This window comes from Salmo salar, chromosome 13, assembly GCF_965601325.2.
Source record: "Salmo salar chromosome 13, fSalSal1, whole genome shotgun sequence".
NCBI classification, from domain to species: Eukaryota; Metazoa; Chordata; class Actinopteri; order Salmoniformes; family Salmonidae; genus Salmo; species Salmo salar.
The window spans coordinates 91,020,036-91,044,591 of NC_138303.1; the positions used below are offsets into that span (position 1 = coordinate 91,020,036).

At 44.8% G+C, this 24,556-nt stretch overlaps 1 protein-coding gene across 3 annotated transcripts in view; it reads left to right on the top strand.

Annotated features, from left to right (window-relative positions):
* The window catches only part of LOC106568094 (roundabout homolog 1), a 261,979-nt gene that overhangs the window by 109,156 nt on the left and 128,267 nt on the right, over positions 1–24,556 (top strand). For all 3 annotated transcript variants that reach the window (XM_082960436.1, XM_082960437.1, XM_082960438.1), the window contains one exon: positions 17,596–17,922. In XM_082960436.1, coding sequence (XP_082816562.1) covers positions 17,596–17,922 — 327 coding nt within the window. The remainder of the gene's footprint in view (positions 1–17,595; positions 17,923–24,556) is intronic.

The window sequence follows — 24,556 nt, forward strand, 5'->3', positions numbered from 1 at the left end:
CAGCTTGACTCATAACTAGCTTCATATGTTGCTCTCTTCTTGTCCTCCCTCTCTACCTCCTGCCATACCCTTCCTGATGGCACCGTTACGGGACTCCGACAACATGCTCTCCTCTACTGTCTAGGGCCAATTAGCACCCACTGTTCTAGGGCTAACCTCAGTAGGAACAGCTCCCCCAACCTACATTATCACAAACCATCCACCTGCCCCAATTGAATTTCAATGTGAAATGAGCTGTATTAGATAGTCAATGGTTAATGGAGGATAAGGTTTGTGTGGGCAGCCAGGTATGTGTGGGAGGAATGATGTTTTCAAAGGACAGCTGTAAAATGCCATGGTGATAGCAGGACAAAGGTTGCTGATATTAATTTGGCTCTGTGTCAACTCTCTTAGTTTCATGAAGGTGCCTATCGATTGATTGATTGAATATGAGATCTGATCAATACTTTTCTTCTGGATTTTTACTGTTCTCTTGCATTCACGCACGCACACACGCACGCACACACACACACACACACACACACACACACACACACACACACACACACACACACACACACACACACACACACACACACACACACACACACACACACACACACACACTCACACACACACACACACACACACACACACACACACACACACACACACACACACACACACACACACACACACACACACACACACTAGTGATTAGCTTGGCTCTTTGAATAATTAAGCCCAGGATTAGGACTAATCAGGATGTGTGAAACAGCTCAATCTTGTTAGGGAGGATAGGCAAAAAATGGGCATTATCCCTGTACCACACACCCATTCCTCCTGCTCTCTCCCCCACGCTCAGTCAGTCATTAGTGACACACCAGATATACAGTTCAAAGTTTTCTAGGGAAGACTGAATCTTAATGAATAGCTTTCCCATCAGCACAGCTTTCTTCATAAAGAGTCCAAAACTCACTTAATTGGCCTTAATTTGCGGATCTATGATGAGCCAGTATCTGTAATGCTGCGGGCTGGTATCCACTGATAAGCATGTATATTGAGTCAGGCTGAAGGCTCCAATAGTTCCCATAATTGTTTGGGATTGAACACCCCCCTGCAGTATACCTGGCCTTGCCCCACTCCACCACTCTTAGCCTACACATCAGCAGCATGTGACCATGCCACTCTCATCTGAATGAGTAAGAGAGAGAGGGGTCCGGATTGGTCAGTGCAGTGGTGAGATCTCTGATAAAGAATAAGCTGAGATCAGCTTGTCAATGTGCATCAGGGACACTTTTATATTAGATTTAGACAGGATTCTGCTGGGTACATTTTTCACTTTAAAACCCTTGAATTAACATTTTAAGGATTCAGTACTCTGTCTCTGTCATTATGTAGTTCCCATGGAGTAAATGATAAACACCGTGGAGAAGTCAGCCTGATTCACAGTCTTGGTATACTGTAATTGTAAACATTCTTCTATTGTGTTCGGAGCTCTGTGTTCGGCTTGGCTCCTCCGTTGTGGTTGCTTGGTTTACCAGGCCTCAAGCAGTGGTGGTTCACTTCAACCGGATGGATAGATGGATAAACCATCATGGCTCCAGTCCCAGAGGCTGGCCTCATTCTTCGTCTGGTCTGGTCTGGTCTGGGCTCAGCATGGCATGGTTGGTATGCTCCCCAGTCCCTCTCCATTAGGGGTGTGTTTAAATGTTTAAACGTTTAAACGTTAAAACATTTCAATTCATTTGGGATCCTTAACGTCAAGAAAAATCCCATACCGAAAAACAATGTTTATTTTCTTATTTATTTCACAAAATAAAAATCTCATTATAGTTATCACAAAACATATTATTTTCCATGTTTTACAGTTCCTTCAGAAAGTATTCACACCCCTTGACTTTTTCCTAATTATGTTGTGTTAGAGACAGAATTTAAAATGTCAAAGTGGAATTATGTTTTTAGACATTATTATAAATCAACTAAAAATGAAAAGCTGGAATGTCTTGATTCAATAAGTATTCAACCCCTTTATTATGGCAATCATAAATAAGTTCAGGAGTAAAAGTCATATAATAAGTTGCATGGACTCACTCTGTGTGCAATAATAATAATATTATTTTTTAATGACTACCTCATCTCTGTACCCCACACTACAATTATCTGTAAAGATCCTCAGTCGATCAGTGAATTTCAAACACAGATTCAACCGCAAAGAGGAGGGAGGTTTTCCAATGCCTCACAAAGAATGGCACCTATTGGTAGATGGGTAAAAACATAAAAAGCAGACATTGAAAATCCCATTCAGCATGGTGAAGTTATTAATTACACTTTGGATGGTGTATCAATACACCCAGTCACTACAAAGATACAGGCATCCTTCCTAACTCAGTTGTCAGAGAGGAAGGAAATGACTCAGGGATCTCACCATGAGGCCAATGGGGACTTTAAAACAGTTACAGAGTGTAATGGCCGTGATAGGAGAAAACTGAGGATGGATCAACAGCATTGTAGTTACTCCACAATACTAAGCTAAATAACAGAGTGTAAAGGAAGCCTATACAGAATATAAATATTCCAAAACATACATCCTGTTTGCAATAAAGCACTAAAGTAAAATTGCTAAAATTTGTCCAATAGAATTTTTTGTTGTTGTTTTGACTAATAATTTCACCCCTGCTCTTTCTCTTCGCTAATGATTCAAGTGTGTGTTCAGTCTTCGGTCTTGTACTTGTAGAATATCCTAGACTATTCATTGATGATTAACCCTGCTTTACTGAAGTTGCGAGACATTGCAAGCCAAGAAATTGCGAGCTATAGCATTCCATTGCGTGACACAACTTTTGATTGCTGATAGATAGACCTAGTGCATGGTTGAAACTGTCTGCCTGGTGGCCGACCTGCCTAAACTGTGCCCCTCTCTCTCCGTCCCTCACTAGCACGCTATAAAATATGTGTGTTTGTGTTCGGCAACTAATCAGTCTCCTCCGTTCCAAAAATACTGAATCTAAGGAGTCGATTCCTTGCGTAATCGAATCTTGACACTCAGAAATGGTAGATGACACCGGGAGTCGATGTGCAAGGGGTTTGAGGAATCAATTATTTTGGAGTCAACTCTCCAACACTACATCATTGCTAACAGTTGGAAAAATGGCAGAGAATTAAACGCGACAGTAGTGACGTCCTGTTTGGCAATATTTTGAGACGTTAAATGAGAAGGAAATGCTAACTGTGCGAGGTGGATTTGAGGTACAGTAACGATAGTACAGGTGCAATGCTTAATAGAGGTTGACCGATTAATCGGAATGGCCGATTAATTAGGGCCGATTTCAAGTTTTCATAACAATCGGTAATCGGCATTTTTGGACACCGATTGTGGCCGATTACATTGCACTTCACGAGGAGACTGCGTGGCAGGCTGACTACTTGTTATGCGAGTGCAGCAAGGAGCCAAGGTAAGGTGCTAGCTAGCATTAAACTTATCTTATAAAAAACAATCAATCTTAACATAATCACTTGTTAAATACACATGGTTGATGATATAATTAGTTTATCTAGCTTGTCCTGCGTTGCATATAATCGATGCGGTGCCTGTTAATTTATCATTGAATCACAGCCTACTTCGCCAAACAGGTGATTTAACAAGCGCATTCGCAAAAAAAGCACTGTCGCTGCATCAATGTGTACCTAACCATAAACATCAATGCCTTTCTTAAAATCAATACAGAAGTATATATTTTTAAACCTGCATATTTAGTTAATATTGCCTGCTAACATTAATTTATTTTAACTAGGGAAATTGTGTCACTTCTCTTGTGTTCTGTGCAAGCAGAGTCAGGGTATATGCAGCAGTTTGGGCCGCCTGGCTCGTTGCGAACTGTGTGAAGACCATTTCTTCCTAACAAAGACCGTCATTAATTTGCCAGAATTGTACATAATTATAACATAACATTGAAGGTTGTGCAATGTAACAGCAATATTTACACTTAGGGATAAAATTCGGAACGGTTCCGTATTTCACTGAAAAAATAAAAGTTTCGTTTTGAACTGATAGTTTCCGGATTTGACCATATTAATGACCTAAGGCTCGTATTTCTGTGTGTTATCATATTATAATTAAGTCTATGATTTGATAGAGCAGTCTGACTGAGCGGTGGTAGGCAGCAGCAGGCTCGTAAGCATTCATTCAAACAGCACTTTCCTGCATTTGCCAGCAGCTCTTCGCTGTGCTTCAAGCATTGCACTGTTTATGACTTCAAGCCTATCAACTCCCGAGATTAGGCTGGCAATACTAAAGTAACTATTAGAACATCCAATAGTCAAAGGTATATGAAATACAAATGGTATAGAGAGAAATAGTCCTATAATAACTACAACCTAAAACTTCTTACCTGGGAATATTGAAGACTCATGTTAAAAGGAACCACCAGCTTTCATATGTTCTGAGCAAGGAACTTAAACGTTAGATTTTTTACATGGCACATATTGCACTTTTTCTTCTCCAACACTTTGTTTTTGCATTATTTAAACCAAATTGATCATGTTTCATTATTTATTTGAGAGTAAATTGATTTTATTGATGTATTATATTAAGTTAAAATAAGTGTTCATTCAGTATTATTGTAATTGTCATTATTACAAATATATATATAAAAATTGGCCGATTAATCGGTATTGACATTTTTTGGTCCTCCAATAATCGGTATCGGCGGTGAAAAATCATAATCGGTCGACCTCTAATGCTTAACCAGCTGAAAGGGATGCATCATAAGGCCCAAACCGTTGCTGGCGCTACATTGTGAATTCAAGTGGAATTTTATACATTTCTTGTAACTTTTTTACAAAAAAATATTGGGGGGAAAACCTTAAGACATTTTTTTTTTCTTCACATGCCTACTCTCCATCACATCAATTCAAGCCCCATAAAACCAGCTCCTGTTTGTCAGCCACTCCACCTAACCTGGCTGAGTTAAACCTTCGGTCTTAGAGGGTGTGAATGACTAAGTCAAGGAGAAGAGGAGCCTCAGTAGCTCTGGCTGTTTGAGTACAGTAGAGTAGAGTATTGTGCCCTGAGGACTAACCTTGTTATCACAGAGAGAGGACATGCCGATCTTCAGCTTAATTAACCAGAGGTTGACCTTGTAATGCAGCCTCAGCCTGTGCCTGCCTGCCTGGCTGCACTATCAGGAGTCAGTCTCCTCTCATAGGAGAGCAACACTCAGTATGGACGGACGGACGCATCATTTGGAAGCTTCTAATGAAGGGCTGGAATGATGGCCGATTTCATTAGTGGGGAAAGAAGATTACTGTAGTTACTATACAATGTGGGAGTGATTGAGTTAGTGTGTGGATGTATTGGTGTGAGTGTAGGCCAATCCGGTCTGTGTGTGTGTGTGTGTGTGTGTGTGTGTGTGTGTGTGTGTGTGTGTGTGTGTGTGTGTGTGTGTGTGTGTGTGTGTGTGTGTGTGTGTGTGTGGTGTGTGTGTGTGTGTGTGTGTGTGTGTGTGTGTGTGTGTGTGTGTGTGTTATAAAGCGGGTGTGCACAGAGCATTTCAGGTCGAGAGTGAGATAGGGGCCAGGAACAGGGTTCGTCTGTTTGGTTTGTTCAGCAGTATGCATCTGAATGCCACAGATACAAAAGACATCAATACTTATCTCTCATCCATTCAGTGTGATGTGCGCATCACAAATACTTCAACCCTAACTGATCATAAGGGGGCGGCAGGTAGCCTAGTGGTTAGAGCGTTGGACTTGTAACCAAAAGGTTGCAAGATCGAATCCCCGAGCTGACAGGGTAAACATCTGTTGTTCTGCCCCTGAACAAGGCAGTTAACATACTATTCCTAGGCCGTCATTGAAAATAAGAATTTGCTCTTAACTGACTTGCCTAGTTAAATAAAGGTAAAAAAAAATATAAAAATAAAGATATCCTCTCATTCTGTGTCCTGTATGTTCTGCAGTAAGCTGATGATGAAGGTTATTGTTTCTCCTCAGCAGTAGAAGCCACAGTATACTCTGTTTGTCTCTCTCAGACTGGGTTGCAGTACATCCAGAGCCCTTCTCTCTCTACCTGAAAATAAAAGTCAGAGTTGAGTAACAACCACAGCGTGTGGCGATCCGCCAGCCCCTCCACTGCAGAGGCGCTCAAACTGCTACTTCAAGCTAAATTTGATGCCTTTGTGACTATCTGAAATTGAAACCTTACCTCATCGGAAGAAATTGCTCCAGGGTGATAGAGAGAGGAGAGGGGGGTGTTGTGTGGTAAGGGTGGGGATCAGAGCTGTTGAGTGGTGCTGTCTCTGACGGCAGTGGTCTCTGGTGGTTGTGTGCGAAGATAATGAACTCATGAGAGATACAGGTGGAGGATCAGTGGTGGTGTGGATGAGCTCTGTGATAAATGGGACATCAGATAGTCATTCATCTCACTGACATTTTCTCCCATAGAACCACACCGCTCCGCACCGCACCTTGCTTTACTCTGCTCAGCAGCAACACACCTTGGTTTCACCTCGGAACATTTAAACCTGCAGTGTGTCTGATACACACAATACTGTACATTCATCCACTACTGCTGTTTATGATCAAGGTGAAAACATCATTTGTACGTTTGATTATATTTTTTGATTCATGGCCTCTGCATAATTGCAGAGTTGATGGGAGGTTATGCAGGGTCGCATGGCTGCTACTGTATATGATGAGTGTCCTGCAGTGAACAGGTCATTAACCCATAATCCTATCCCCTCTAGCCACATGGTGTCCACTCCATCCTCATCTCTCACTGAACACACCCACTGCTGTCTCTCTGCACTCAAACATATATCACACATGTGCCTTTAACAATCCCTCAATTCCAGCTCGCAGCGTTCGAGGGTAGAGAGAAAGAGAAACGTGATACAGTAAGAAATGTCATCTAGCCAGGTTAGAAGACCTGAGGGAGTGATTGACATGAACAGAATTCCTGTAGAATTCAGGTTGGGTAATTATAGAGCTCTAGGAATGACTGTTCTTCACTATAATCAACTGACTTGCTCCTCCATGGCAGGGCAGTGTATTGCTAGACTGCATGTTTTATTGCCACTCTTCCCTCTGTATTCCTTTTTTATTGAGTCTCAAAGGTCAAATTGTCTTGCGGTTGTGTAGTGTTTGAGGGATGGTTCCATAGGATATACAATGGGAGGAGAAGACAGAGTGGCTCCTGTGGATAGAGTCAGAGTGGGGAGCGACGAAGGTTCAGTTGTTTTCAACCTTAATCACTTTTAGAGACTGGTGTGGGTCCAGGGGAGTGAGATGGGGGTTATAATGTGTGGATGTGTGGTCACAACCTTAGCCCCCCAGGGTAGATTCGTCTCAGCTCTTAGTCCCAGTGAGGAGCTCCCAACTCCCAGTCTAGCTAATGACTGACTGTTGCCTTGGCCAGGCAATGGGAACACTTATCTAGCCCCTAGCCTCCCCCAACAGAAGGGAATGTCTTTTTAACAACATCCCAGCCAAGAACATTACTGTGGCTGTATTGATAGACAATGCCCGCTCAAGCCGAATTGGCCCCTCATTAATTTCCTGTCCAAACATTTACATTGCCTTGTAAATCATGTGCTAAATCCCAATAACAAGATCCTTTCATTCCACCTGGCTGCTGCTGGGATTGTTTCCCTTGTCTAGGATCAGCATCCTCTGGAAACAGCCTTCTCGGAATCTCAATCCTGCCTTGGATTTATGATGCCATTAATTCCCATTCAGGCCAATAACATCCAGGGCTCCGACCATTCATTCTGTCGTTTCACATGCACCTTTATGGAAATAGCCTCTGTAGACCGGCCATTAACATTGAAAGGGTGAGAGAGTCCTTTCAAGTTCTAAGAATGTGTGTGTTTGTATGTGTGTATGTATGGTTTTGTTTGATTGTGCTCACAGATGAAGTGTGTGTCGTGTGTAGTGTGTGTGTGTGTGTGTGTGTGTGTGTGTGTGTGTGTGTGTGTGTGTGTGTGTGTGTGTGTGTGTGTGTGTGTGTGTGTGTGTGTGTGTGTGTGTGCATGATGGGGGTTCTGTAAGTGGGATATGCACTCCTGAGTGGGCTATGGTCCCATGCTGCTCTGTAAATGGCTTGGTGCTCAGTGCTGCTCATGCTGTCTCCCCTCACAGTGTGACAGAGAGTTCACATCTAGGCCGCCGCTGTCAGGGGCGCAATTAAGATCTAAAATAAATGTAGTTCATGCTGATACACACACACACAGTCCTGTAATATAGCACTCTGCTATTGCCAGCACTTAGGATTACTCTGTATGATGGTGTCAAGCAAATAAACAGTGCCATGAAAATGACTGTCGCGCTAGTGTGTGAAATTTGAAAAGCATTTGAGGATTTGGCAGGCCTGTATGAGACTGCTCTTTCTATAGACTCTGTCATTGCACACACACACCCACAGACTCACAAATTATCTGACTACTTTGCAGTCTTATTGAACTTAATTTCTCTCCCTTACTTCGTATCCTGCACCCTGTGCCTCTGTTCTCCTCTCAGTGTGACGTCCACAGTGAGCAGAAATGCACCAGCAGAGGGTTTGACCGAGCCCCAGGCGTTTGCTCTTTCTCCAGAGAGGCCTCTGCTCTGCTTTGTCTTACTGTGTGTGTGGACAGCCCACATGCTCAACTAGGGGCTGTAACATTGAAAAGGGCTTCTTTACACGTATCAGAATTCATAGCATTTTCCAGCCATGTTTAGGAGTGAGTTTCAAATAGACTGTGTGTGGCACTACTGCTACTGTCAGTGGACATTTTGAGAGCGAGTGGTTGTAGGCATCTCGCTCACACACAAGGCCACACACAAGCACATAAACACACACACATTCCTCTCCCACATACCTGAGTAAATGACAGTGTTCAGCTGTTCATTTAATTGTAGTTTATACAGCCTGAGAAGACTGCCAGGCACTCTGTCTTGCCCTATTTTTCACTACAAAGAGCCTAAGTGTGTGACTGTGTGTGTATGTCTGGAATACTGGTCTGGAAGGCATGGGAAGTAGTGGGTGACTTGACATTGTCTCGGTTGACTTTGAAGTTTCTGGTATGGAGAGGACAGAATCAATTTGTTACATCCTTATATAACTATATATCCCATCAGGGGGATTTGATTTGCATCCTCTGGGTGAGATGAGGCATACATGGAGTACGTGGTCAGTTGAAAGGTATAGTAACCAACAGATCTGATGAATGTTTCTTTCAACACATGTGATTACCCATAAACACTGCTCTGCTCCTGCACACCCTTAGATGTCCTGCTGAATCCCAATTTGCCGGAACTCATTATAAACTTGGCCAGGGAAGAGAGAGAGGGGAAAAGAGAGAGAGAGAGATAGAGAGAGAGGGATGAAGAAAGGTTCTACATTCTGGTTTCTCTGAGAGAGCCATGAGGCAACTCTCCTCCAATCTCCTCCACTTAACGTCTGGAGCAGAGCGGAGCGTCCTTTCTCTCTCTCTCTGATGTCCAATGGACTTTGTCACAGCCAACTTGATCCTGTCCATCCCATCCCTTCCCGGGTTCCAGTGCAGTATTCCGTGCCAGCACTGAACTCTTCCCCTGCATACCGTCCTGTTTTTCCCTGTTAGTTTCCATCCCAAATCCCAGCCAGAGACGTTCCGCAAAATACTCCCAGACGAATGAGGTCATTAAGTATAGGGTACGGGGGTCTCCCCCAGCCTGAAGATTGACATCATACTTAAACCTTCTCAGGAGACAGACAAGCTGACCTAATTCAAAACCGCAACCCATTAGTCTCAACTCTATTAAAGAATCTGAAGTAGAATCATAGCAAAAACACCAAACCATCCCAATATATCTCTTGTTTTCCCTCTCTCTCTCTCATCTGTTTCTGGTTTGTTCTTTTAAATAACCGTCTGTGTTGTGTTAGCCGTAGAGACGGCAGACCTCTCTCTCCAAATGAGAGATGTTGTTAAAGGCTAAGGCATAGAGCAGTAACTACGGACCAGCCAGCTCCAAATCCCTGTCAGAGTGTGGACAGTAATCCTGGGCCTAGCCTGCGGATCACATCAATGCAGCTAACAGACTTTTATGGACAAATGTGATTGTTTCAACAAGCAATCCGTCTGCCCTCTGTTCTATAGCCCCCCTAACTCCTCCCTCATATCTGCCTGCTCTCATTAGGCCTGGCTAGTTTTCTACCAGGTGCAGTCATAGTGACACATGAAGATTTACCTAGTTACCTTGTGTGTAATGTATGTGCCTATATACATGTAACTGACTAAATAAAGGAAACACTTGATTCAATGAGGGATACAAAGTATATTGAAAGCAGGTGATTCCCAATGACTGTATATATCATGGTTCCCCAACTGCCGATTATTTTATTTGCCCCACCAAATATATTCATTTTAATTTTTGGACATAAAAGACTGTAAAAACACCAGCAGATCAGCTCCAAGTGATTTTAAGTTTGGACATCTGTTCCAAAGTGTTCCCACGCATAATAGAGAGATACTGTATATGTGATCATATACAAATGTAAGCAAGGTTTAATTAGTATGTTTTGCAAGGTTTGAAATTATGTTTTAGTCAAATATTGTATCTGTTTGGGCTTCTTGCGGCCAATTCTCAGTCTACAAATTATTTGTAATTAAGTTCCCGCCCCCTGACCATCCACTCAAGAAAAAATCTAGGCTGAATCTAGTTGATAATCTCTGGTATATATGAAGAAAAGATCTAGGCTGAATCTAGATGATCATCTCTGGTATATATGAAGAAAAGATCTTGGCTGAATCTAGTTGATCATCTCTGGTATATATGAAGAAAAGATCTAGGCTGAATCTAGATGATCATCTCTGGTATATATGAAGAAAAGATCTTGGCTGAATCTAGTTGATAATCTCTGGTATATATGAATGGACAAAGCCATCGATTACATGACACCATTCATTCCTATGTGAAGACTCAATAGCGCATTGAAGCCAAATTAAGTCAGTTAAGATGGCGTCTCATGGACACATAACATTCGCAGTTTGAGCTACTCCAGAAAGTGATAGTGCAGGCTAGCTCAGTGCTGCCCCCTCTCATTGAGTATATCAAGTTCAAGTCCGACTGGGGTACTGCAGGCTGCCACTAGCAACTAAGTTATCCTTATAACTTCTTCTGTGTTACAAGGCCATACATCTGGTGTATTAGAAGAAATTATTGGTACCAAGATTGTCTTCTAAACAAATGTTTATTTACACAAAGTTTGCCATTTTTCCATTCACTATAATGGGGATCCTGTTTTCTGCTAACAATGCCTGCAGGACTGTGGTTGGCCTTGGACTTCTGTGGCTTCACTGAGAGGGGGCAATTGTTCCCCCCTGGTGCTTCCACACAGGTGTGGTTCCTAAATTAATTAAGCAATTAACATCCCATCATGCTTAGGGTCATGTATAAAAATGCCCAGTTGCCCATTATTTTGGCTACCATGGCTAGAAGTGACTTTGAAAGAGGAGTCTCAAAAGAGCATAGGGGGTATAAAGTGTGTGTGTGTGTGTGTGTCAGTCGTCACCAGATCGGCACCTGAGACACCGTTTTCCACCACCATCACCAAACACCAATGGTGGAATTTCTCATGGAAGAATGGTGTCACATCCCAGAATATATGTCAAGGCGCATTGAAGCTGTTCTGGTGGCTCGTGGTGGCCCAGTTCTCTTAAGACACTTTATGTTGGTGTTTCCTTTATTTTGACAGTTACATGTATGTTGCATGTGAGTGCTGAGTGCAGAGTGCAATGTGTGTTGTCTCTGTGTATGTCCACTGTAATGATAGATAGTGTGAAGACCCTTGAGGTTTGTTGTAATCCGTTTTCAAGAATCAATTTCCCCCCTATTCCTGTCTATGCCATTTGGCCAAAGGGATGAGAGGGGAGGATGCACATATTAGATTACTCTTCCATTTACCACAGTATGAACCCACCGGACAGACTCATACATAGGTAATCCCAGACGCACCCCAGGCGCAGATTTACTTTACCCGCTACATCAGTTCTGATTGGCCAGGACTCTCCACTTGATGTGATGATGTCATTTACGGCATCACCGATACCAGGGGGTGACATAGCGGCCAAAGCATTCCACACTGTCAATGTCACCAACCGCAACTCAAGTACATGGGAAACAGCGAGTTTTTTGTAACCACCGAGTAGACAATTATTCACATTGTTTAAGGAGTGCTTTTAGTGGGCCTGGTGTGTGTGTGAAGCTGGGCCAGAAACTGTAACCCGATGCTACACCTCTTCACACTGCTGCCTGTGGTACTGCTTTATCTCCAGATCAGTTTTTACCACTCATTTCCTGTGTGTGTGTGAGTGATAATGTTGTTTCCTACCTGTAGAGTGGTTATTTTACATTGAGAGATTGCAGCCAGTGTAATCCCCAGTGCAGTGCTTGGATTTGCGGTTGATATCGCATCTCTTTAAGTGGTGTGTTTGCATCACCCCACTCATGGCATCAAACTCTTTTTGGCAAACTGAAACACAGGAACGTAAAGGAGATACTTTGGGTTCAGGACCACCAACAGAGTCATGAAACCCCACTTGATCTCAGCAATGTAATACTCAACATATGTTCAGACAGTCACTGCATAGTCTTTGATGTTTTAATAAAGATGTTGATGTCTGTTCTGTTTTCTTTCATTCATTTGTATGCGTTCATACAGTATCTGGGTGGAACTATGCTTATCAGGGTGTGTTGGATATCAGTACAATACTATGGTCTCTTGCTTGGTCTCACACTCTCTTTGTCTCTTGCTGGAAAGAGAACCCAGGACAGTTCTGAAAAGACAGAGGAGATTCACCTCTCCTATCTTCCTTCCTTCCTTCACTCTCTCCTCCCATCCTCCCTCGTATTCCCCTCGTCCTCCCCTCCACACCAAAGCTGATTCTCATCACTACAGCGGAAGAGCCTCAGGGATGATTGACAGACGTAAGAAGGAAGTGTATGTCTAGCAGAGGTGTTTACAAATGAACATTGGTGTGTGTGTGTTCACAAGGTGCATGCAGTGTGGACGCATACCTGTTATGGTCTGTGTGTATGCATGCAGTGTTTGTGTGTGCGCCGTGTGTGTATGTGTGTGTGTTTTGGTCTGTGTGTATGCATGCATTTCGGTGTGTGAGCGTGCATTTGTATGTGTGTGTGTTTATGTGTGGGATTGCGTGCTGGCTTGCGGCTGGCTCTTTGCAGATAAGGCTTGGTCTTCCTGAAGCCCACCTGTGGCGGGGCGATACTACAGCCCAGTAACACCAGCCAGCTCAGGGAGCTTCTCCACCCCTCAGGCACAAACCCAACATAATTAAAACAAGCAAAACAACAAGCGTGCAGAGAACAGGGAACTGGGTAAACTGGCGGCCGTTCTCCACTCCATTTATTACCCTTCTGAATATGTCTGCACAGTGCGTTTATTGTCATTCAAATTAAATATGTATGATCTTGCCCTGCGGCTAGGTTGGTGGTTTGCTGTCTTTTCCACCATGGAGTTGTTTGTGTATGGATGTGTTTGTGTTTTTGCGCATTCATTTGAAATGCTTGATGGAGTCCTCTCACCTGCCTTAGAAAACACCCCATAATTATGTTTTGTGTCGTTTCATTATAGCGAGACTTAATTAGATCATTGTTCTCAGGAAGACAAGGCGTGTAGGTCCTCTGTCCTGGTGGGTTTTCAGTGTTATCCATGGGACAGAGTAATGAGCCCTACTGGAAAAGGAAATGTAGGAGTACTGGACCACTTGGCCCTCTGTCCCTTCTCACTTCCCGAACGCTCTGCTGATGAAATGGAGAGTATAGAAGTTATCGATCTTCCCATAGATCAGTTTCCCTCTACCTGCAACCTAATGGGGGATGTGGGGTGCAATGGTCCTGTGTGTGTGTGTGTGTGTGTGCGTGTGCGTGTGCGTGCGAGTGCGTGCGTGCATATGATTCAGGGTGAGGCTGACTGGAAGCAGCAGTTGATCAATTTGAGTGCCCTCTTTCAGTGACATTCCCAGCAGCACCTTACCATCAAGGTCTGTGTCTTGAATTCTGTTGAGCCAGTGGAATTCCATACCTACTGCACTGAAGTCATAGCATCACTCAATGTACAGTATATAATTTCTATTTGTAATGTAGCAAATCCGTAGTAAATTCCAGAGGAAGACAAAGAGCGCACACATCCAACAGACATACAATGTGTGAGGTATTTATGTGGCTGACTATTTGTGGTTTAAAGGAATCAGTAGGACGACAGCACTGTGACTGCTCCTCCTCCGTGCTACAGTACAGTAATGTGTTGCAGCTTCTCTGGTGTAGGTCTGTGAGTTAGGGCTCTGTATCTGCTCTACTGCATCATCTCCCCATTAAAGCATTATAAAACATGAACTCCCCAGTCAGGCCCACTGCGGGCCCTGTAAGTTGGCACTGTGAACCACTGTTCTCCCAGCCACATGAAAGAGCAGCCAAATCACATCCCTGTGTTCCCAACAGGCAGTAAAACAGGTAATATACTGTACCACCCACAAATGGCTGCAATTACTGGACAGTATTAACCGTCCTCCTCCTCTCTCTCTCTCTCTCTCTCTCTCTCTCTCTCTCTCTCTCTCTCTCTCAGAGTATCACACACAGACAAGCATAGTTAAGCACTTAAACCTTTTTATGCCAAAGTGGATCCTTTCAAATAGTAAGGGTAGCTACAGTAGAGCCAGTACAAATGTCCTTTGTTAGTGGTAACAGGGAAGAAGATGAGTTAAATCTGGAGAGATGGTGGAACGGAAGGATAGAAGGACGGAGGGATGGATGGAGGGAGGCAGTAACATGGAGCTCATTAAGGAGCCTTTGTCTCATATCCCCTGAGGGAGGGAGGGACTCAGGAGGCCAGGACACTGTGGAATGAGTGACAGGTAAACAGAGTAGGAGGAGACTGTGTGATTGTTAGTGTTTGTATAGATGGAGGTATTGGCCCATATCTCCAGGGTTTCTGTAATGACTTCAAGGAGAGGCTCTACTCGCAAACACACAAGGACGCAGTTGCACATGCCAGCACTCTTGATTTGGAGAAAATAATTACTCACCATGAAGACCAGGTGTTTTGGCTTACACCCATTTGAATTATCTACAATGTGCACGCACACATGTACGCACACCACACACCCCCACCACACACACACACCTTCTCCCACTCCATTGTCATAATGAATATTCTGAGAGAGCAGAGAGGGGGCTTTACCCCTTCATTCTGTAGGCTGCCTGCCTGCCCGCTGCCTGCCTGCCCGCTGCCTGCCTGCCTGCCCGCTGCCTGCCTGCCTGCCCGCTGCCTGCCCACTGCCTGCCTGCCTGCCCACTGCCTGCCTGCCTGCCCACTGCCTGCCTGCCCGTTGCCTGCCTGTCCGCTGCCTGCCTGTCCGCTGCCTGCCTGCCCGCTGCCTGCCTGCCCGCTGCCTGCCTGCCCGCTGCCTGCCTGCCTGCCCACTGCCTGCCTGCCTGCCCACTGCCTTCATCCTTCATTCTTTACCCCTTCATTCTGTAGGCTGCCTGCCTGCCCGCTGCCTGCCTGCCGGCTGCCTGCCTGCCTGCCCGCTGCCTGCCCACTGCCTGCCTGCCTGCCCACTGCCTGCCTGCCTGCCCACTGCCTGCCTGCCTGCCCACTGCCTGCCTGCCTGCCCGCTGCCTGCCTGCCCACTGCCTGCCTGCCTGCCCGCTGCCTGCCCACTGCCTGCCTGCCTGCCCACTGCCTGCCTGCCTGCCCGCTGCCTGCCCACTGCCTGCCTGCCTGCCCACTGCCTGCCTGCCTGCCCACTGCCTGCCTGCCTGCCCGCTGCCTGCCTACCCGCTGCCTGCTTGCCCGTTGCCTGCCTGTCCGCTGCCTGCCTGCCCGCTGCCTGCCTGCCTGCCCGCTGCCTACCTGCCCGCTGCCTGCCTGCCTGCCCGCTGCCTGTCTGCCCGCTGCCTGCCTGCCTGCCCGCTGCCTGCCTGCCCGCTGCCTGCCTGCCTACCCGCTGCCTGCATGCCTGCCCGCTGCCTGCCTACCCGCTGCCTACCTCCTGCCTGCCCAGCTCCCAATCTGCCATCCTCTGCAGCTTTGCACCACTTACCCAGCAGAATGTTAATGAATAATTCCTTAAAGAAATAGCCCTGACTGCTGGCTGATAGATATAATATTTTTTTTTGAAATAATTTATTAGGGAGGGCTAAACCCCATGGCAGAACATGGAAACACTTCAAAGCCTTGTTTAATAAAACATACAGTGGACATAGCAGCTTTCTCTTCTTCTCCCTCTCAGAGAGTGTTACCGTGCCGACAGCAGGATCAAAGACTTCTGACAAATGGAAGTTGATTAACAGCTAGACCCGGCCGCCTCAGCGCTTCACAGGAGTGAATAGCCCTGAATTCCTTCAGCGGGGTTGTAAATGTTTCAAAGTAAACCTCCCTCTCTCTTCTATCTCTCCCTGTCTCTGAGCGTCATGCATATCAACAGAGCGCACGAGAGCCTTGGAAAATATTATAAAGCGTCCATTTTGAAAATGAACAGCATTAGCTTTTACCCCCTTATAATCAGATTATAGCACAGAACATATAGATTTAGAAAAATGCTCATATCATATTCTCACAACTATAAACAACATTTTGTTTTTGCAGTGGAGATTTAAGGGAAGAATTGTTTATTAAGATATGCCAGCTGCGCTTACTGCTATGTATTGCCTCCTGGGGCTCTGGGCCCTTAAACAATAGAGAAACATTGTGTCTGCCACATGACAATGTGTGTTCATTAGAATGTCAGACAGGATAACAGTTGGTACATCCACTAGCACAGCTACGATATTGAACTGTCTAATTACTGTGCTGCTGCTGAAGTGAACAACTGCTGAGACTGATATGTACTGTACTGCTGGATGTGTGCATTACAGACACAGTATGGCTTCCTGGGCTATTTATGCATTAGAGAGATGTATAGCGTGTGTTCTCTGTGTGTGTGTGGTGTGTGTGTGCGTGTGCATGTGCGTGTTTGAGTGAGTTTATGAGGGAGATCACTTAATCTTAGTGGGTGCTTTGTTAATGTGTGTGTCTGTGTGTGTGATTAATATGGTCTCCACATAGTTTCTATTCCCCCAGACTCTAATAAGCGACTTTTTCTGATGCATGCTTCCTCAGAGGGCTGCAGTATTGTGTGTGTGTAAAAGGGGAGGGATAGACCCTGCCCTCTGGCCTATAGTTAAGGATGAGGGTGAGGAATGCATTCATATGACAGAGTGATGTTTGGGTCATGGCATGTGCTGCTGATTATATTGTGCTTAGGCCTTACAAATGTAAATAAATATTTAACAGAGTGAGGCAAGTGAGCCAAAAAAATGTGTTCAAATACTAGAATGACCTTAGTTCAACACCTATTCAGGAGATGTTAGCCTGTTGGGGAGGTTAAAAGAGCCTTAGTCCAGCCATAATCCGAGAGGAAGTTGTATCTTTACTGGAAGCTAGAGGAAATTATTATCTTGCAATATTACAGTACCACTTTTACATTTTTCAGATTTTTATTTTTATTTTGCGAAACGTGAGGGGCATCCGGTCAGTGAAGGCTTCAACATACGTGCAATGTAAATCTCATGTAATGTCTCCTCTCGTCTCAGGATCTCGTCTGCGTCAGGATGACTCCCCTCCTCGGATCGTGGAGCACCCCTCTGACCTCATCGTGTCCAAGGGGGAGCCGGCCACCCTCAACTGCAAGGCGGAGGGGCGTCCCGCCCCCACGGTGGAGTGGTACAAGGATGGGGAACGGGTGGAGACAGACCGGGACAACCCCCGTTCCCACCGCATGCTGCTGCCCAGCGGCTCCCTCTTCTTCCTACGCATCGTCCACGGCCGACGCAGCAAGCCAGACGATGGCAGCTACGTGTGTGTGGCCCGTAACTACCTGGGCCAGGCCGTTAGCCACAACGCCTCACTGGAAGTAGCCAGTAAGTAATGCTCTCTCTCTCTGGGTGGTGGTGGGTTAAAACCACCTCGGGGCTGGGCTGGTGTATGACCTTAGTCTCAAGAGACTACGTGGGGATGCTGAAGACATCTATTTGCTTTATTTCAAAGGATGTGCATGGAACATGTACATGTAAATGATGTATATCACTTCTTCATTACACTGTGGTCAGTGTTGTTAATAATTACAGAAAGCAGTCATTCATTAGATGTCTGAGCAGTACTGTGGTTCCTGCCAGGCTGGGACGATCACTAAAAGGAGAATCTCCAATGTTTCCAACCACAGCACCAAACCAGCCCAGTCAAGAGCCATGGACCAGAATAGACTGTGAAGTCATGGTCTCATGGTGATGACAAGTCTGGTCTCTCTCTCTCTCTCTCTCTCTCTCTCTCTCTCTCTCTCTCTCTCTCTCTCTCTCTCTCTCTCTCTCTCTCTCTCTCTCTCTCTCTCTCTCTCTCTCTCTCTCTCTCTCTCTCTCTCTCTCTCTCCGCCGAGTGCTGAAGCGCATAAAAATCGTCTGTCCTCGGTTGCAACACTCACTACGATGTTACAAACTGCCTCTGGATGCAACGTCAGCACAATAACTGTTCGTCGGGAGCTTGATGAAATGGGTTTTCATGGTTGAGCAGCCGCACACATTCCTAAGATCACCATGCTCAATGCCATGCGTTGGTTGGAGTTGTAAAGCTCACCACCATTGGACTCTGGAGTGAGGAATCACGCTTCACCATCTGGTAGTCTGATGGACGAATCTGGGTTTGGCGGATTTGAGGAGAACGCTACCTGCCCCAATGCATAGTGCCAACTGTAAAGTTTGGTGGAGGGTGAATAATGGTCTGGGGTTGTTTGTCATGGTTCGGGCTAGGCCCCTTTGTTCCAGTGAAAGGAAATATTAATGCTACAGCATACAATTACATTCTAGACCATTCTGTGTTTGCAACTTTGTGGCAACAGTTTACAGAAGGCCATTTCCTGTATCAGCATGACAATGCCCCATGCACAAAGCGAGATACATACACAAATGGTTTGTCGAGATCGGTGTGGAGGAACTTGACTGGCCTGCACACAGCCCTGACCTCAATCCCATCTAACACATTTGGGATGAATTGGAACGCCGACTGCGAGCCAGGCCTAATTGCCCAACATGAGTGTCCGACCTCACTAATTCTCTTATGACTGAATGGATGCAACTCCCTGCAGCAAAGTTCCAACATCTAGTGGAAAGCCTTCCCAGAAGAGTGGAGGCTGTTATAGCAGCAAATGGGGGGATCAACTCCATATTAATGCCCATGATTTTGGAATGAGATGTTTGACGAGCAGGTGTCCACATACTTTTGGTTAGGAAGTGTATCGTCTGTCCATAGTAAATGTGAAATATGGTCTAACTAGCAGTTTTTGGGCTATAAAAGGATTTTCAATACAGTTTGATCCTCTGTCCTGTTCAAAACACCCTGTTAAACCCTAGGGAGAGAGAGCAGTAATCCTTCTGAGTGTATTTGACCCGCCTTTTGCTATCACAGAAACAGCCTTATTACCAACTCCATTTTCAACATTGAAATAACAGCTCCATTTTGTATTTTTCTCTATTAGTCTTTGCTAATGGGCCTGCAGTGGTAATCCTTGTTTCAACAAGTGCTGGTTGTCTGACAGGTAGGGAGGGCAGAGTCAGTCCCAGGGTTTAGCACAGCTTTTCTGGAGCTAGAAACACGGAAGGAGCAACTCCAACCCTCACTACCGTGTAAGTTATTGATAATGCATGCTGTGATAAACTATTTCCCAAGTTGGGATTAATAAAGTAATACTCTACTCTCTACCTTTAAGGCCTTTGTAGAACAGGAGGGTTTCACATGTCAGGGCAGGAGTAACCATACATATACCTCTCTCTATGTTTTATATTCTAGCTGCCTGGGTTGATGTAGTGCAGTAACACTGTTTATTCATATGTCATCTTACAATGCTTTATAATCAGTGCAGTGTTTGGAAGGGACCTGGTCTAGCTGTTGTTCAGTGTTTCCAGACAGTGTAGTTCAGGACTCGTTTACTCTTAGTTTGTTGATGCACCAGCTTGTTTCGTGGTAAGTCTGCCAGACCAATTGTACAAACTCTGAGAGAGTTCTCTTACAGGTTTATTTGCCTCTTATTCTAAACTTGACCAATGAACCAAACTTCTTTTGTGCAGCTGAAAAAACACATTGTACAGTGAATGTGTCACAGCCATGTGAAGACAAACAACAAACTGGATGTGAGATAAGGTTCTCTGTTTGGTCTTGGGTGTTTTATTTCACCAGAATATGTTTCTATCACTCGCAACATGAACTCTCTCACACACGGGTGCTTATAAACATGGGCACCGACACACAACCACACTCCTACGCATGCAAATTCACACTGTCTAATCACGCAGATTCACACGGTCTAATCACACACATTCACACTATGTCTAATGTCCTTGCCCTCCTGTTGAGTAGAAGGAATGTGTTTTTCATCAAAGCTGATTTAGCACAACCAGAGCTTAATAGAAACATCAGTGAATCAAATTACACATTTACACATATAATTGACTGATCTTTGCACAACCGGACCGCAGGTGACCTGTTGTAGTTGCATGCAAACTTCCCTTATACACTGACCTACTTCTAGCTCTCTGTAGGCCCTGTCTTCTAGGCCTCTGCTCTCCCTCTGTCCCCTCACCCCCCATCCCCTCACCCCCCGTCCCCTCACCCCCGTCCCCTCACCCCCCATCCCCTCACCCCCCGTCCCTTCACCCCCCCGTCCCCTCACCCCCTGTCCCCTCACCCCCCGTCCCCTCGTCCCCCGGGACCTATGTCCCTGCCCCCACCCCCCCACAACACTCATCTTCTCTTAGCCTACACCTCTAACCTGAAGCCTTAAATAGAGCCTGCACCCTACTCTCTGTCTCTCTCTTCTAACCCTTTGCCAAGTTCCACTGAAGATACTTTGTTTACTTGCCAGACTATTTGTCTTTCATTAACTTTATTACAAGGAGCTTCCCTTGCTTCTCTTCAGTCAGTCCCCTGATGTATTTAGCTCTCTGCTTGCTGTGTGGTCCTCTCACAGTCAAGGGAAAAGGCTAGGAATCTCAGGAGAACACGCTACCCCCCCTCTCTCTCTTCCTTCTAATTATTCTTCCACCCATCCCTGTTTTACCATTTTATCTGTTTTGTACAGTTGTGTAAACCACTCTTCTCAGTAGTGGGTATACTCAGTTGCAGGGTGAGGTAATTTAAGTTATGCTCACATGGCGTGTCTCAGCATGTGTCCTGGGCCTCTCAGGGTTGAGCATGTCCTCGCTGTCCCAGAACCACCTCATATCCATAACCACACGGTCTTCCACCACCTGAGTCTTAGTGAGGGGTCAAGGGTAGGTTGGGACTGTCAGAGAGCTCAGGGGTACAGTTTTTGAGATGTGACAAATGCATCATTTCAATGTTTGCTTCAGATACCTGTAGTAAAATAATACTCCAAAAAGGTTGGTGAACTTTTACTATACGACCCACCTACTGTACCATCCATAATAGATGTGTTTATGTGTGTTTGAGTATCTAGTAGTGCTGTAGTTTAGACTAAGGGTTACTATGAACCTAACTGATGCCAGTGTATGTCTGCTGAGTCTGCCCAGTGTGAGGGATAAGCCTGTGGTGCTGCCCATTAGGCACGCTTTCACCCCATTGTCCCCCCGTGAGGACTCTGTCTGCCTGCACGGCCAAAATACACATCAACCAATGTTTGGTGAATCTATAAGGGAGGGGAGGGGTGGTGGAGGTGACAAAAGCACTGGTTCTGGCAGTAGGCAGGAAAGACAACAGGGACAGAGGGAAGAGAGGGAAGCACTCAAAGCAGTGTCCCTCTACTTCCTGTTGACAGGGATTAACGACAGTGGGCATGCCCTCACACTCTGTCCCTGCCACAGTTACACTTGTATCCATCTATCATCCAGCTACAGTACTTCATGTGTCCACTCCACTGACTCACTCTAAGGAGATCTACTGTGCTGCCTAACAGCAAACATTTCTTTCTTTTGTTCGTTGTTCTCTTTCTTTCTTTCTTTCTTTCTTTCTTTCTTTCTTTCTTTCTTTCTTTCTTTCTTTCTTTCTTTCTTTCTTTCCCAGTGGGTCAGAAGTTTACATACACTCAATTAGTATTTGGTAGCATTGCCTTTAAATTGTTTAACTTGGGTCAAACGTTTCGGCTAGCCTTCCACAAGCTTCCCACAATAAGTTGGGTGAATTTTGGCCCATTCCTCCTGACAGAGCTGATGTAACTGAGTCAGGTTTGTAGGCCTCCTTGCTCGCATACGCTTTTTCAGTTCTGCCCACACATTTTCTATAGGATTGAGGTCAGGGCTTTGTGATGGCCACTCCAATACCTTGACTTTGTTGTCCTTAAGCCATTTTACCACAACTTTGGAAGTATGCTTGGGGTCATTGTCCATTTGGAAGACCCATTTACGACCAAGTTTTAACTTCCTGACTGATGTCTTGAGATGTTGCTTCAATATATCCACATAATTTTCCTGCCTGATGCCATCTATTTTGTGAAACTCACCAGTTCCTCCTGCAGCAAAGCACCCCCACAACATGATGCTGCCACCCCTGTGCTTCATGGTTGGGATGGTGTTCTTCGGCTTGCAAGCGTCCCCCTTTTTCCTCCAAACATAACGATGGTCATTATGGCCAAACAGTTATATTTTTGTTTCATCAGACCAGAGGACATTTCTCCAAGAAGTACAATCTTTGTCCCCATGTGCAGTTGCAAACTGTAGCCTGGCTTTTTTATGGCGGTTTTGGAGCAGTACCTTTGTACCTGTTTCCTCCAGCATCTTCACAAGGTCTTTTGCTGTTGTTCTGGGATTGATTTGCACTTTTTGCACCATAGTAAGTTCATCTCTAGGAGACAGAACGCGTCTCCTTCCTGAGCGGTATGACGGCTGCGTGGTCCCATGGTGTTTATACTTGCGTACTATTGTTTGTACAGATGAACGTGGTACCTTCAGGCGTTTGGAAATTGCTCCCAAGGATGAATCAGACTTGTGGAGGTCTACAATTTATTTTCTGAGGTCTTGGCTGTTTTCTTTTCATTTTCCCATGATGTCAAGCAAAGAGGCACAGAGTTTGAAGGTAGGCCTTGAAATACATCCACAGGTACACCTCCAATTGACTCAAATGATGTCAATTAGCCTATCAGAAGCTTCTACAGCCATGACATCATTTTCTGGCATTTTCCAAGCTGTTTAAAGGCACAGTCAACTTAGTGTATGCAAACTTCTGACCCACTGGAATTGTGATACAGTGAATTATAAGTGAAATAATCTGTCTGTAAACAATTGTTGGAAAAGTTACTTGTGTCATGCACAAAGTAGATGTCCTAACCGACTTGCCAGAACTATAGTTTGTTAATAAGAAATTTGTGGAGTGGTTGAAAAACAAGTTTTAATGACTCCAAACAAAGTGTATGTAAACTTCTGACTTCAACTGTATATATATACACACACACACACGCAGTACCAGTCAAAAGTTTGGACACACCTACTCATTCTATCAGAACTCAGGATTAGACCCAGATGCAGACAGCTAGAGTCACAGATGTTTATTGACCCAAACAGGGGGCAGGCAAAAGACAGGTCAAAGGCAGGCAGAGGTCTGTAATCCAGGGCAGAGTCAATAAGGTACAGAACAGCAGGCAGGCTCGGGGTCAGGACAGGCGGAGGTTCGTCAACGGGTCAGAGTCAGGCAGGTACAGAACGGCAGGCAGGCTCGGGGTCAGGGCAGGCAGAATGGTCAGAACTGGGGAAACAGAACTTGAGAACGCAGGGAGATGGGAATATACGCTGACAAGACGAAATGGCAACAGACAGACAGAGAACATAGGTATAAATACACTGGGGATAATGAGGAAGATGGGCGATACCTGGAGGGGGGTGGAGACAAGCACAAAGACAGGTGAAACAGATCAGGGTGTGACATATTCAAGGGGTTTTTCTTTATCTTTACATTGTAGAATAATAGTGAAGACATCAAAACAATGAAATAGCACATATGGAATCATGTAATAAGCAAAAGAATGTTAACCTCTGGGCGGGCTCGGGACGGACATTCAGCGAAAAATCCTATCGCCATTAGCATAACAAAATTTAATATTTTTATTTTTCAAATATAGGACTATGTTATATCGTTTTATAGATACACCTCTCCTGAATCCAACCACGTTGTCCGATTTCAAAAAGGCTTTACAGCAAAAGCAAAACATTAGATTATGTTAGAGGAGTATATCGTAAAAGTAGCCACATAGCCATTTTCCGACCAACCACATGCATCACAAATAACCAAAAAACAGCTAAATGCAGCACTAACCTTTGACAATCTTCATCAGATGACACTCCTAGGACATCATGTTACACAATACATGCATTCTTTTGTTTGATAAAGTTCATATTTATATATAAAAACAGCATTTTACATCGGCGCGTGACGTTGACTAACTATTTTCCCTCAAATGCGTCCGGTGAAACAGCGCTACAATTTACTAAATTACTATTCTAAAACATTTTTAAAATGTAATATTGTCATTCTAAGACTTATAGATTAGCATCTCTTGAA